We start from the raw sequence: 13880 nt of genomic DNA, 5'->3' as shown, positions 1-13880 counted from the left end.
TCCACCCTCGGCCATCTCTGTGTGGAGTTTGCATGTTCTCCCCGTGCATGCGTGTGTTTTCTCCGGGTACTCCGGTTTCCTCCCACATTCCAAAAACATGCTAGGTTAATTGCCGACTCCAAATTGTCCATAGGTATGAATGTGAGTGTGAATGGTTGTTTGTCTATATGTGCCCTGTGATTGGCTGGCGACCACTCCAGGGTGTACCCCGCCTCTCACCCAAAGACAGCTGCTGGGATAGGCTCCAGCACCCCCCGCGACCCTCGTGAGGAAAAAGCGGTAGAAAATGAATGAATGAATTTTATTCCACATTTAATCAAAATAAGCAGGTTGTTCAGTGTAGTTGACCATATGGTACTATATAAAATATGAATAAATAGGGTTTTTGCGAATAATCCAATTTGTCACTGATGGTGCAAATATTTATATCAACAAAGTTATTTTGTATTTTGTCCTTTCTTAAAGCAATAAGTTGAGTATAATTTGCATTGTCTCAACATGGCAACAACCATTCAGAGTACAATGACTTTAGACAAGTTTATCATCATCATCATTAATAAGAACATATCTCGGAATGCCCATCCCTAAAATGATGCATCACAAGTATCAGTAACCTTGGTGACTTTTAATTGATATTAATACATTTATTCCATTCCAGAACCTGTTCCACCACACCACAGATATCCAAGGACGAGGTGTGGTCAAAATCCCAGAGGCTCGTGGGGACGATGCGTGGAAAGTGTACTTTGACGACGTGCCACAAGACATAGTGGATGAGTTTGCCATGCGCTATGGAATTGAATCAATCTACCAGGCCATGACGTATGTTGGAGTTATTATTCTACTTTGTTGCACCTTACTAAATCATGTACTATGCTTTGTTTTCAGACCCTATTTTTATGTGTTTATTTATTTGAATATTTGGAATAATTCCAATTATTTTCAGGCAGAGGATGGTTTGTCTTCATGACATACCGTATCATGGCTCATGTATGTATCTGTTAGAAAAAACAACCGCCAGGTTGCTGATGGCTATGCTATGCACTATATCTTATGGATATAGTTTGGTTCAAACATGCTTCTTGAGAAGCTAACCTTGGAAGCATTTTATCTATTTATGTATATTATTAGTCAAAAAACATATGTTCTAAGTTTCCTGTGTGTGCTTTTTACAGGCACTTTGCCTGTCTGTCGTCTAAGTACATGTATCCTGGGGTTCCTGCTGTGATGAGCACGTTGCTCGCCAACATCAATGCCTTCTACGCCCACACAACCGCCTCCACCAATGTGTCCGCCTCTGACCGCTTTGCTGCCTCCAATTTTGGGGTTTGTAATAACACTAACACAGAAACCCTAACTCACTCTTCTTTTTCCTTTGTGTTTGCACACATAATTGGTTTTAGTACATATCTTTTTACAAAAACTGTCGCTGTCTCCTGTTCTCTACGACCTCTCCTCTACAGAAAGAACGATTTGTCAAGCTTTTAGACCAACTGCACAACTCTCTGCGCATTGACCTCTCTACGTACAGAGTAAGACCATTTATATTTTCTGCAATAACCCTCATAATCAAAAACAAACCAACCAAAATCAAAAAAACTTTTCTTCTCTAGAACCACTTTCCTGCCAGTAACAAGGACCGCCTGCAGGATTTAAAATCCACTGTGGATCTTCTAACCAGCATTACATTCTTCAGGATGAAGGTAGTGAATAACACAATTGTCCCTTGTTGTCTCGACCGTGACAATTAATGTCCCCAATATAAGATGCAATGTTAATAAATTCTATATTTGGGTAGTGAGAGCACAGAAAACTTATACATTACAATAGTTCAACATTATGAGAGCCCTGTAGAAATGATATAACACCTCCATAGTCATCTTTTCACGCAATTGTTTACACCAGCAAATTGAGAGGCCCGCTAACTCGTAAGCTAGCGAGCTAACTAGTTGACCTCAAATTTATTTCTTCTAAACTTCATGTCAGACTTGACATCATGAAAATGTGATATAGTGAGGGAGCAATAATTGAACTGCATTAATGCGAGGGACGATTGTATTTCATCTGACCTTGTTGACTAGAACATGGTAATGGTGCAAATAGTGCTGATAATTCCATCTGGTGTTCAGGTCCAGGAGTTACAGTCTCCGCCCAGAGCCAGTCAGGTTGTGAGGGACTGTGTCAAGGCCTGTCTCAACTCCACATATGACTACATCTTCAACAACTGTAATGAACTCTACAGCCGACAGTACCAGCCTGTGGACACCGTGAGTTGCTCATAGTATTACTACTCTATGCGATACACTCTTGTAGTTGCACTCAAATGGAATTTCTAATACAGAACAAGGAAGAACTACCTCTGGAGGACCAGGGTCCAAGCATCAAGAACTTGGATTTCTGGCCCAAACTCATTATGCTCATCGTCTCCATCATTGACGAGGACAGGAACTCCTATACACCTGTGTTGAACCAGTTAGTTTGTTTGCCTTTACTTATTATACAATGGGGGTAATTGATGAAAAGCTATCTATCTATCTTCAAGACTTTTAATGACTTATGATACAGTATTGATGTGTTAAAATTGGGACGTCCATTTGAGCGTATTTCTTTTTATAGATTATAATAATTTCTTATTACTTTGCTTGCAGGTTTCCTCAAGAATTGAATGTAGGGAAGGTGTCGGCAGAGGTCATGTGGACGTTATTTGCACAAGACACAAAGTATGCTATGGACGGTAAGTGATGCTGGAGTTGGTCATCCAAATTAACCTGTCTGGTTTATTATATCATGACACACATTTGCTTTCCTTCCGGATAAATGGGATTTTCCATCACCTCATCTGAGGTACTACAAATCTCCCTGTGTTAGGACATTATGACTAATAAGATGACAGAAAGGAAGCAAGGGGAAGGAAAAGTTCACTTCTAGAAAAGATTTTACAACAATAAAGAATGGAGGAAAGATTAATTCTGCAGGCATTTAAAGGCTTATTATGTTTCCCAGGAGTGTCCTTGCACTTTTCTGTTACATAGTAATGCAGCACTGCTCCCCATAGGGTGCCAACCATTATCCTGAGATAAATTCCCATTTGGACCATCACAGGAAAACATGTTTCAAATTAAAGCAACTTGAAATGGCTCTTCACAACTGATCATCTTTGTACATTCAAGTATATTTCACTTGCAGGCAGTCCTTGTTTCACGACATTCCATGTTATGACATTATGTGGTTACGACGCACTTCCATATACTGTTATTCATATGTACAAATAGAACGAGAACTACTGTACTCGCGTGTCGCACATTACCATCGCCATTAATTGAATGCTGACCAACATTGATTCCATGTTTGGAATCTTAAACTTGACTTACAATGCCGTTTCAGCAATGGAACCCATACATATACAAAAGACCATCTGGATATATTTTTATTTGCATACTTTAAACTCTATATTTGTGTCCTCGCCAGTACAAACAACAAATAAAACCACGTTGTGTGTCTTCTCCCTCCAGATCATGAGAAACACAGACTGTGTAAGAGCACTGACTACATGAACTTGCACTTTAAAGTGAAGTGGCTTTATAACGAATATGTCAAGGAGCTACCGAGCTTTAAGGATGTTGTTCCAGACTACCCATCGTAAGTAACCAAAAAGCTGATGGATTCATATCCATCCAAGGTTTTGGTGAGAGTCGGGGGAGGTAAAACATTTGTTTATTTGCTACAGATGGTTCCTACAGTTTGTGCTGCAGTGGTTGGATGAAAATGACGATGTATCCATGGAATTCATGCATGGAGCACTCGAAAGAGACAAAAAAGACGGGGTAAGCGTGACGTCATTTTCACACATGGAACATCCAAAAACATTCATGAAAACTTACAGATGCACTTTATTAAAATCACTCCAAATATTTGTGTTTCAGTTCCAGCAAACATCTGAGCACGCTCTGTTCTCATGCTCTGTGGTGGATATCTTTACCCAGCTTAACCAGAGCTTTGAGATCATCAAGAAACTGGAATGCCCTGACCCAAATGTCATGGCACAGTACAGTCGCCGCTTCTCCAAGGTAGCCCCTGTGTAACTACACCACGGTATATTGAGGCCAACCTAAGGCACACCTATGAAGCCTATATAATATATAATCGTGCTGTCTAATCAGGATCTTGATATGCCACATCTGTGAGGTGGATGTATTATGAATCACAAATACTCATTAACAGATGTAGACGGATTAGTGAACAATATTTGAGAGAGAGACACTGTTGGGAACATATAAAAAGCTAATGAAAAATGGGAGCAAAAAAGTGTGTTGTGATTATAAAAATGTAAAAATATGTTTTTCATACTGAAAAAGTTAAGGAGAAATATCCAGTTGTCTAATATCCCTGCAGGGTAAATATCAAACAGCAGTAGTTTGTGTTTTGGGATTCCTTTCTTGCATGAAGGAGAATATGAAGTGAATATGTGGGAATTATTTGTATTGTATGTCCTTGTAATGCTCCTTTTTTCCCCCTTATCTTTCTAGACCATTGCCAAAGTACTTTTAGAGTACAGTGCCATTCTTACCAAGAGTTTTCCTTCTTACATTGACAAGGAGAAGATTGTAAGTGGCCATCTTCGGGAATTTTTGATATCTTCACAATCACGCATTAACTGTAATCTCAACACATCATCACTTGTGTATTCTTGCATACAGCCCTGTGTCCTCATGAATAATGTGCAGCAGTTGCGGATTCTCCTGGAGAAGATGTTTGAGTGCATGGGTGCCCAACAGGTAATTTTGAACAGCCTGGATATAAAATGTAGATATTCAAATGTGTTTTTTTGTATGTATCAGATTGCCACAGTGGAAGCATCGGCATGTATAGTACTGGTGAGGTAGCAATCAATGTGATAGTGTCACTGATTGATAGCATTGCTGCTTATCTATACTGACCCTGTTCTTATCAGACTAGAAGATTTTGAGACTTAGTGACATCATATTCTCCGTATTATCGCACCTCCCCTTTATCCCACTTAGATGTTTTAGTAAGTGCAATAACTAGTCGCCTTTGTTGAGCTTAGTTTAAATTTCAAGACGTGTGTTCACATTTAAAGCAACATGAGTTGGTGGAGGAGGAAGAGGAGGAAGCAGAAGAGGAGGAGGTAGGGTTCCATCACTATCAGACCTGAATTCATGCTGAATTAATATGCAGTGGATCCCCGCATATTTGAGGCTCAGCTTTCACCAGCCTGCCTATGTGCAGATTTTTATAATCAGATTTTTTTTATTCATGGGAAAACGCCACCATTTTTGTTCCCCCTCCATAATTAGGCACTTTATTAGTAGAAAAGCCATCTCATTTGTCCTACGTTGGTAAAGCTTGAGCTGGGTCAGAGGTAAACTTCAACTTGCTTCATATGCAGTGAATCAACTTGATATTTACACCCGTACATGCACGTCACAAACCACCAGGAGCTTATTAATCCAAATGCCTACTTCACATAGCTGTACCACATGTACTACGCGAGGATTGAAAAAGATGCTTACCCACTATTATGCAGGTACATGCAAAATAATACTATTTTATAGAAATTATTAACCCACAAGGCATGCTGGGAAGCATAGCCGCACATTTCAACAACAGAAAGTTACCCACCATGGTTTTTGGGTAATAAAATAATATTAAATAATATTAGTTTGCATTTACAGTATGTATATATTTTGATACCATCATATATTTAGTGCTACACTTAGTTACTTAGTTTAGTGACCTCCTGTTTGTTTTTGTTTGAGTGTCGATATAGACATTTTTATCGGCATCTCAATTGTTTTATTAATTTGTTTTTTATTATTATTCATGTGTGAGAATGCAACAGTAACAAATAGCTGGGATCTACTGTACAAATATCACATAGAGGTTTAATTAGCTCTGTATCCATACTTTGCGTGGCTTGGACAGCAGGTGGCAACTGGGAATGAGGAAGCAGTGAGTCTGGTGGGTACTGTGGGTTGTAGAAGAGTATTTTTTAGTGCTGATTAGACTAAACAGTAGCCAATTTAGATCAGTTTGTTACTAGTATAGCCATCTCCCATTATTAGATTATGTCCACACTGAACCTATGTGCAGTACAAGTCACAAGACCTTTAATGTAATCCCTTCATCCATCACAAGAAGTTGTATGAGAGAAATTATTGTTTTGTAGGATTTAGCTGTTTTTTGTAGTTTATGTCAAGATGAACTCATACAATTCCTGCTTTACAAAGATAAGGATTAGTTTTGGTGGTGGTGTGAAAAAGTGTTTTTCTTTTCCTGATTTCTTTTTTTATATATACAGTTAAATACTTCAGATCATCAATGAGCAGATTTCGTGGTTCAATTTATCATATAAAGTCTTCCAGGTCCTGAAACATCAAAACTGCCCCAGACCATCACACTACCACCACCGTATATATTACTGTTGGTTACTTTTACACCACAGGAAGGGGGCGAACACTTTTTCACATTAGTGTAGATGGTATGGTCAGTGTTGTGGAGTGGTATATAATTGAGATAATATTTTGCCCCTTATAAATGTCTTTCTGTTCGGAGTTCATATTTTGTTGTTTAGGTTTATGTTGTGCAATTTCTAGACTTGTCTCTAACTAAAAGGGACTTAATGTCATTAATGTTATTTATTTTCCTCATTATTCAGGCTTTCACCATTTAATTTTTTTTTTTATTTATTACTTTTAGACAAGACATAATGTTTTGCTTTGTTTTTCCCTCCCATAGTGCAACAGTACAATGCTAGCATGTCAGGCAAGTTTATGTACTGGAAATGCAAACATGTTTGATACATGTCTGTATTTACTCACACAACAACGCATATTAGTATTTATTTCAACTCAGTACATGGCAATGAGACTGAAACATGATTTATACAATTTTTCCATCGCCTCTGTTAGTTTGAGGAGAGTGAGGAAGAGGAAGAGGAAATCGGGGAGGACGGGGACAAAATTCAGGTTGAGGTTTGTTGCAGTTTGAAATGGAGCCGCATTTTTCCACTGAATTGCTCCCCCCCTGCAGTTGCACTCGAAATTATTCAACCCGCTGTGTAAATTGTATTTATTTGCAAAGTTGTAAAACTTGTAAGCCAACAAAACAAGCACTTTTTAAGTTGTTCAAGTAATTCAATCCCAGCCATTTTTTAAAAGACAACCCTTTTAGTGCTTCCTATTTTAGATGATTTTGACTGATCTTTCAAGGCACATAGAATATTGTGTTGTCTGACTATATAAACTTGGTCCTACCAAAATAAAGGTTAGCCTCCGGTCTTTCATGAGAAAAAAAAGTTTCTACCTTTGTTAGTTCTTTAGTAATCAGCAGTACAACATAGGTAAGTTTCGGGGAAATATCAGTTCAGGGAGAAAAAACAGCTTTTTGTAAAATCATACTTTGACGCAAATAGTTTTTGCTTTGATGACAGCTCAAATATCTAATACCACAGCATAAACAATACAAAAAGGGATTGTTTTACAATGTTTACATTTAGAACTGAACTATACGTGTGTGGACGCATGTGTATATGTTAAAATATCCCTACTATGTGTAACCTTCTGCACGCTACACTCCTCCTTGCTCTCTCACTTCTTCCTTCCTGTAGTGTGATTTTTCATTCACATGAACACCGTTTTTACGACTTAAAAGTGCTTTGACGTGACATGCCTTTGTGGAGAGTTGCGTCATCACGTCTTTTTGCCTCTCGCTCAAAAATATATTAAAAAAAAAAATATATATATATATATAAACATAATATATACGTATAATATGTAATTGAGATCAGGCGTTCAGGTTTATAAAAACTACATATTTGGTACTGAATGAGTTAATTGGACATTTATGTGTTTTATATTTTGAAAATAAATTGTTTACAATGAGGGTTGAATTGTGCAACCGTGTTCCGTATCCTTCCTGCAACATCACAGCCATTATCAATACATCAACAACTAATCCACCATGCAGTTTTGACAAGGAACTCAGTACAATCATCTAAGCCATCAGTCATTCCCCTCTCCTTTCTCTCTTTTCCTTTTATAAGCTATTTTTGTCTTGTCTTAATTTGTGTTTTTTTCTCAACTATCCTTGCAATAGACTGACAGGGAGCAGGTGGGTGTCAATATTATCTACACATATTTATATTCCAACATGATTATTCTTTATTTACTTGCTGATTGTATTTCTATTCATAAATTCCCACCACGTTAAGATGGATATTCCAGTAGAAAAGGTAAGAATCTCAACATAAACCACAGCCTTTCTGTCCCTGAATCAACCTGCAAAAAAACACACAAAAAACATTCCAATTACCCTTCAACAAGGCGCCATAAGGGATTGTAATGGCCAATTCCTTTGGCATTTTCTCAGTTCTCATTCTCAATGAGTCATTGAATTAAAAAAATAAAATTATGCCTGGGTATCAATGTTAGCACTCCTTTATGTAATATATAATTAAAGTATAATTATTATTATTGCAAAATGTACTTTACTTACGTGTGTTGTGGAAACTGGAAGAGTATGTCTTTGCAGTGTCTCCTTGAATTAATTTAAGACTACGCTGGCCTTTTCTCATGTATTCCTCTTGTTGTTCTAAAGATGGACACTGAGGCCAGTGACCTGCTGAACAACCTGCAGGTGAAACTGAACAGCGTGCTGGATGAGCTCAGCAGTACATTTGGCAACAGGTACACTTACCACCTCACCCCAGCCCATACGCACAGTACATAGGCTACACGGTTGATTCCATGTGCATTTGCGCTGACTTCCGTGTGAACTGTCAGCTTCCAGAGCCGCATCAATGACTGCATGCGACAGATGGCATCTCTGCTATACCAGATAAAAGGACCACTCAATGCTAACACCAAAAACCAAGTGGACGCTGACTCTGATAACATGCTACGGCCACTCATGGATTTTCTGGATGGGAAGTAAGTGCATACATGCATCCTTTTACAATATGGTTTAACATTGGTTATTGTCATGAATACGTTCTGAAAGATCACATTAGAAATTATGTCAATTAAATTATCCTTTCCGTCACCCAAAAATAATAACAAAAATACATGCACTTTTTAATATAGTGTATAAGAACATTCTGCAGCACACTGAGCTTATGAGTACATCTGCAGGTTACATCAGGTATTACAGTCTAACAATTGAACTGCATAACATAACAACACGCAGGTAAACGTACTAGTTTGACGAACTCTTTGATCGTATGATAGCTAAGACATATTTTTGTTAAAAACCGTGATGTATGAAAACTGAGTTTCCACTGTATCAGTGTCGACACACTCCAGAACATGTTCTTGATTCTGCAGGTTGACGCTGTTTGCCACCATATGTGAGAAAACTGTTTTGAAGCGTGTGCTCAAGGAGCTATGGAGGATTGTGATGACCAGCTTGGAGAAGACTATAGTCCTGCCCCAGGGCAATGACACCTTTGTAAGTCGAAACTTTGTTATCTCTTTCTAGATGGTATGACAAGGATAATTTTGATAGAAGTTGTTTTCCATTCAGGGAGCACACATACTCTCTGCTGCAAAAGAACTAGGTCAACTCTCCAAACTCAAGGTATTATAAATCCGTGATACACAAACTCGCTGCGAGGGGATTTTTCTGTATTAATGGCTCAAACGTTTCTGTTTGTTTAGGATCACATGGCAGGGGAGGCAAAGAGCTTGTCTCCCAGACAGTGTGCCGTTATGGATGTGGCATTGGACACGATCAAGGTCAGGTGATTTTTACATAACTGCATTAAGAAAAAAACTTTTATAGTTTAATTTGGCTCAAAATTAAGATTTTTTTTTTAACTTTGTTAAATGTTAAATGTTAGTAACTTCTTTTAAATGTTAATACATGTAAGTTAAGTGAGCTCTATATGAATACCAATGTTGTGATTTTATTCTCTGCAGCAATATTTCCACGCAGGTGGTAATGGTCTGAAGAAGGCTTTTCTGGAGAAAAGTGCTGAACTGTCCTCCCTCCGCCACGCCCTCTCCCTCTACACTCAGACCACTGACACACTCATCAAGACTTTTGTGACAACCCAACACGCACAAGGTAAGCAACAGGGCATTAAAGGCCAGCTTTACCACAATACACCAGCAGAGGGCACTGTGAAGTGTTCTGCATATTTTGTGCTGGAATGTGTGACGAGATATTGCTGTCTTCTCTTTATCTCCTGTGCTGCGTTTGTGCCAGTGCACAATGGAAAGGGTTTTAAATTAACTCCCAATGAAAAAATACAGCCCAGCAGGGGTAGGTGTCATTTTACTATGTACTTGTTGTTTGCATGCTGCTAAAGTGGGTAAACAACAACTAACAGAGCCTCATCATGCATCCTTCCCATTCTTACGTAGCAGTTTGAATTAAGTAATGAATGTGCTAATTGTAGTTTTGCATCCAAATAGGCATAAATGTGTCCAACCCGATTGGTGAGGTGTCTGTCCAGGTTGAGCTCCACACTCATCCAAAAAGTGGGGAACACAAAGTTTCTGCCAAAGGTCAGAGAACTCACCAAGTGCCAACATGTGGTATTAAAACATTGGGACCTATTCTGCTTTCTCCACTCTTCTGCCTTGTGTTAAATAAACGGTGCCAAAGTTTCATATGCGCATTTGGAAGTGAGCCCTGAAAGAAGCTTGATATTATGGCTCAAAACACTTGGTTTTAGAGGATGTTAGAACACTGGCGGTTTGTGATGTCACAGATTTAGGGGCTTCCTTATATGGGCGTACATTGTAGGCCTGATACACTCTCTGCCTTCCCCCAATCGCTGCTTCTTTGTTTACGGTGTCCGCACTGTCTCCCAGGAAGTGTTACTTCAGGTGTAAGGGACACATTTGTTTACAATTCCTAACGAGGAAAACATCAGGCAGCAAAAGAAAAATATTTTCATCTGTCAACTGCATTTCCAATGTTACTTGGTCATGTGGAAGACTCAGAAGCACTAAGCACTAAGTAACAGTTTATCAGTGTCTTAACTGTGTTTATTTTGTGTAAGTCATGGAACAAAAGTGCTTGTCTGTGTAGCATTATAGAGTATGCATACAGAGAGAGAGGTTTCAAAGCTCACCGAGTCTAGAGTTGCTAATAGCCATTTCCCACTACAATCAGTGGGTCTACCAGAGCGGAGGGCATGCCTGGAGGTGGGGCGTGGGCGGAATACATTGAAAAACACAATTTCTGCAGGAAACATGAAATCCAAAGAAATACAGCTGGAATAGTTGCAGATTCAGGAAGATCTAGAAAGTGCTGGTTATTGTGTGTAGCTGCTCTATAGGAGTCCACAACTCAATACAAAGGGCAGAAAGATGAGCATAATAGGTCCCATTTACAACATTCATCTGCGTGCCCTCAAGCTATGCTCCTCCCTGTGTTCACGTGTTGCTCTCTGTTTACACATGCAGTTGTTGCAGCCACTGATTTGAAATGGCAGACATCTGGCATGTTCCGACCCTTTGTGGAGATCACCATGATCGGACCTCACCTCAGCGACAAGAAGCGTCGATTTCAGACCAAATCCAAAAACAACAGCTGGTCTCCCAAGTTCAATGAGACCTTCCACTTGTGAGTATTGTTATCGCTTTTTAAATAAGTCGGGATGGTGATGGCTTTCCTTTTCATTGGTGTCGTTTAGGAGACATAATGTAGTTTCAAAAGTTCACTAATAAGTGAATAATAAGCACACACTGTATTCATCCAATTAGCATAAATTGTGGTGTAAATCCGTCACCTAAAACCAGATTTAGAATCAATACTGTTCATCAATTGTATCATCATGCATATGGGTAATTTGTATGCATGTGCTTTGTTTAATTGTCAATCAATTAAATCCTTGGAGGCTGTTTGGTTGCAGAGGGAATGGGAGCGGTGGGTAAGCCAACACTGCCACCTGATGCAGAGACGCACATCGTGTGTCATTGACACTACACAATATTTCTGATATTGAATGAGTGTCACTTTTTGTTATTGTCAAAAAACAACTAAGGCAAGATATTCAGCGAAATATAAAAGTAAAGACACAAATATACATAAAACAGCCAAAATCTGCTCTGGACTGCTACGGTTAAATGTTTTTATGTTTAAATGTTTGCATAATCCTACATCTTGCATCTGTCCACAGCGTCCTGGGCAACCAAGACGGCTTTGAGTGCTACGAGCTGCAAGTGTGTGTCAAAGATTACTGCTTTGGACGAGCGGACCGTGTGGTGGGATTGACTGTGATCCAGTTAAGGGACATCGTGGAGAAGAGCAACTGTGCCTGCTGGTGTGCACTTGCTCAATGCATCCACATGGATGACACCGGCCTCACCGCCATGCGGATCTTGTCACAGCGTTCCAGTGACGACGTGGCCAAGGAATTTGTGCGGCTTAAGTCGGAAACACGATCGTCTGAGGAGGGCAGATGAGGGGATTGTTTCCATAACCATTTGGTGGAACCTTACAAAGTTCACATACACACTTTGTTCCTCGACTCCATCAGTTTCAAGTTGCCCTTAATCATACCCCGCCTGTGGCCATTGTGTTTGATGCCTTCCACAGTCCTTAAACTGTGACTGACTCCAATCAAGTCGTGTAAATGTGATGAAAATACAATCTAGTTCGTCCCATACATAGTAACTGACGGGCTTGGTTGTAACTGTATGGAACGCAAGTGGAGCTAATGCATCAAGTATTACCAGATTAGGTACTTGATACTTGATATCTATACCACTTACTTTAAATAACAGATGAGCTATATGTGTGCCTTGTTGCCATATGGATGCACTCAGTTCCCATTAAGAATGTTGAATGATGTCAACCATATGACAGTATAGCCCATCCATTTTATTTATTTTTTATACAAATATTTATTTTGGTTGTGTCTAGGACCTGAAGACACATGAGTGAATTTACACAGTTGTTGCTGCTGCAGTGTTACAAGTGGTTACAAGTCTTTAAAGATTGAACATCCACTCTCACAATTACCTGACAGGTTAGTGTTTGCTGTTAAATGGATGCTTAACTATTTATTTATATATATAAAAAAGAATATACACATCTAGTATCAAGTTTTCTTCCAAAAAAAAACTCTAAACATTTTGGACTTGTGCAAAACTTATGGTTTACATAAAGACGGGTGGCAAATTCAAAGCATCCATGCCTGACTGTCATTAAATGAATGGGAAAACAACGACAAATCTGATGATTTCCAGAATCTTTATGAATGTTCCAGCTTGAATTTGTTACTCGTCTTCTTTTCTCTCCATTCTCTGTGGCCTTATTGTGACGGAAAACTTTTAAACCTTATAAAAATCCTACTTTTGCCTGTGTTCTGAGGGTCGCTACCTCATTGCCCATTCTTATATTCCTTATTTTTCCCAAGTGATATTACATTTTCATTTTATGGTTATCTTTGCTTGTAGTACAAATGGGATTTTTCTTTCTTTATCTTAAAAATCATATGTTCCCTTGAATTTTTAACATGTTTAATGACTTGCAAACGATGTAGTTGAGAGCTGTATTTTAAAGTGATGAATACGACTATCCACTTGTGTGCCATCAAGAAGAAGGCTGTGTTTGCAATATGAGAACCACACTGTTGGAGGAGTTGTCTTTTTAACACCCTGTAGAAACCGAATAGAGTAGATTATGTAAGATACTGTACATGCTCCTTGTGCCATTTTTTTATGGAAATGTCTTCTGTATTTGTTAAGTCTTACAAACTTGGCTGTCATCACTTCAAGAGTTAACAAGTACACTATGTCAATAATTGTATTTTTGTGTTATTTTGTCACAATGTACATGTTGCTGTAATGTAAACATTCCAGTTCATTTTCTATAAAGTACCTGAGTATTAAAAAAAAGTGCAAATT

At 38.7% G+C, this 13880-nt stretch overlaps 1 protein-coding gene across 14 annotated transcripts in view; it reads left to right on the top strand.

Moving 5' to 3' along the window:
• LOC131106493 (protein unc-13 homolog B-like) overlaps positions 1-13880 on the top strand; it is a 56961-nt gene extending 43081 nt beyond the window's left edge. For 3 of the 14 annotated variants that reach the window (XM_058055809.2, XM_058055791.2, XM_058055743.2), the window contains 22 exons: positions 659-822; positions 1176-1326; positions 1464-1532; positions 1614-1703; positions 2130-2267; positions 2342-2472; positions 2649-2734; positions 3513-3639; positions 3728-3824; positions 3924-4067; positions 4527-4604; positions 4698-4775; positions 8617-8705; positions 8802-8948; positions 9342-9465; positions 9541-9594; positions 9675-9752; positions 9936-10083; positions 10225-10281; positions 10434-10526; positions 11433-11592; positions 12149-13880. In XM_058055809.2, the coding sequence (XP_057911792.2) occupies positions 659-822; positions 1176-1326; positions 1464-1532; positions 1614-1703; positions 2130-2267; positions 2342-2472; positions 2649-2734; positions 3513-3639; positions 3728-3824; positions 3924-4067; positions 4527-4604; positions 4698-4775; positions 8617-8705; positions 8802-8948; positions 9342-9465; positions 9541-9594; positions 9675-9752; positions 9936-10083; positions 10225-10281; positions 10434-10526; positions 11433-11592; positions 12149-12434 (2589 nt within the window). In that variant the 3' untranslated portion in view covers positions 12435-13880. Of the gene's footprint in view, positions 1-658; positions 823-1175; positions 1327-1463; positions 1533-1613; positions 1704-2129; positions 2268-2341; positions 2473-2648; positions 2735-3512; positions 3640-3727; positions 3825-3923; positions 4068-4526; positions 4605-4697; positions 4776-5098; positions 5147-5911; positions 5980-6756; positions 6993-8115; positions 8131-8230; positions 8252-8616; positions 8706-8801; positions 8949-9341; positions 9466-9540; positions 9595-9674; positions 9753-9935; positions 10084-10224; positions 10282-10433; positions 10527-11432; positions 11593-12148 lie in introns of those variants that run through there. The other 11 variants (XM_058055818.2, XM_058055800.2, XM_058055750.2 and 8 more) reach the window with 9 other exon arrangements.

The sequence above is a fragment of the Doryrhamphus excisus genome, linkage group LG10 (assembly GCF_037039965.1).
Source record: "Doryrhamphus excisus strain RoL-2023G ecotype Guam linkage group LG10, RoL_Dexc_Guam_v1.1, whole genome shotgun sequence".
In the NCBI taxonomy this organism is placed as follows: Eukaryota; Metazoa; Chordata; class Actinopteri; order Syngnathiformes; family Syngnathidae; genus Doryrhamphus; species Doryrhamphus excisus.
This window is presented reverse-complemented; position numbering and strand designations above follow the sequence as displayed.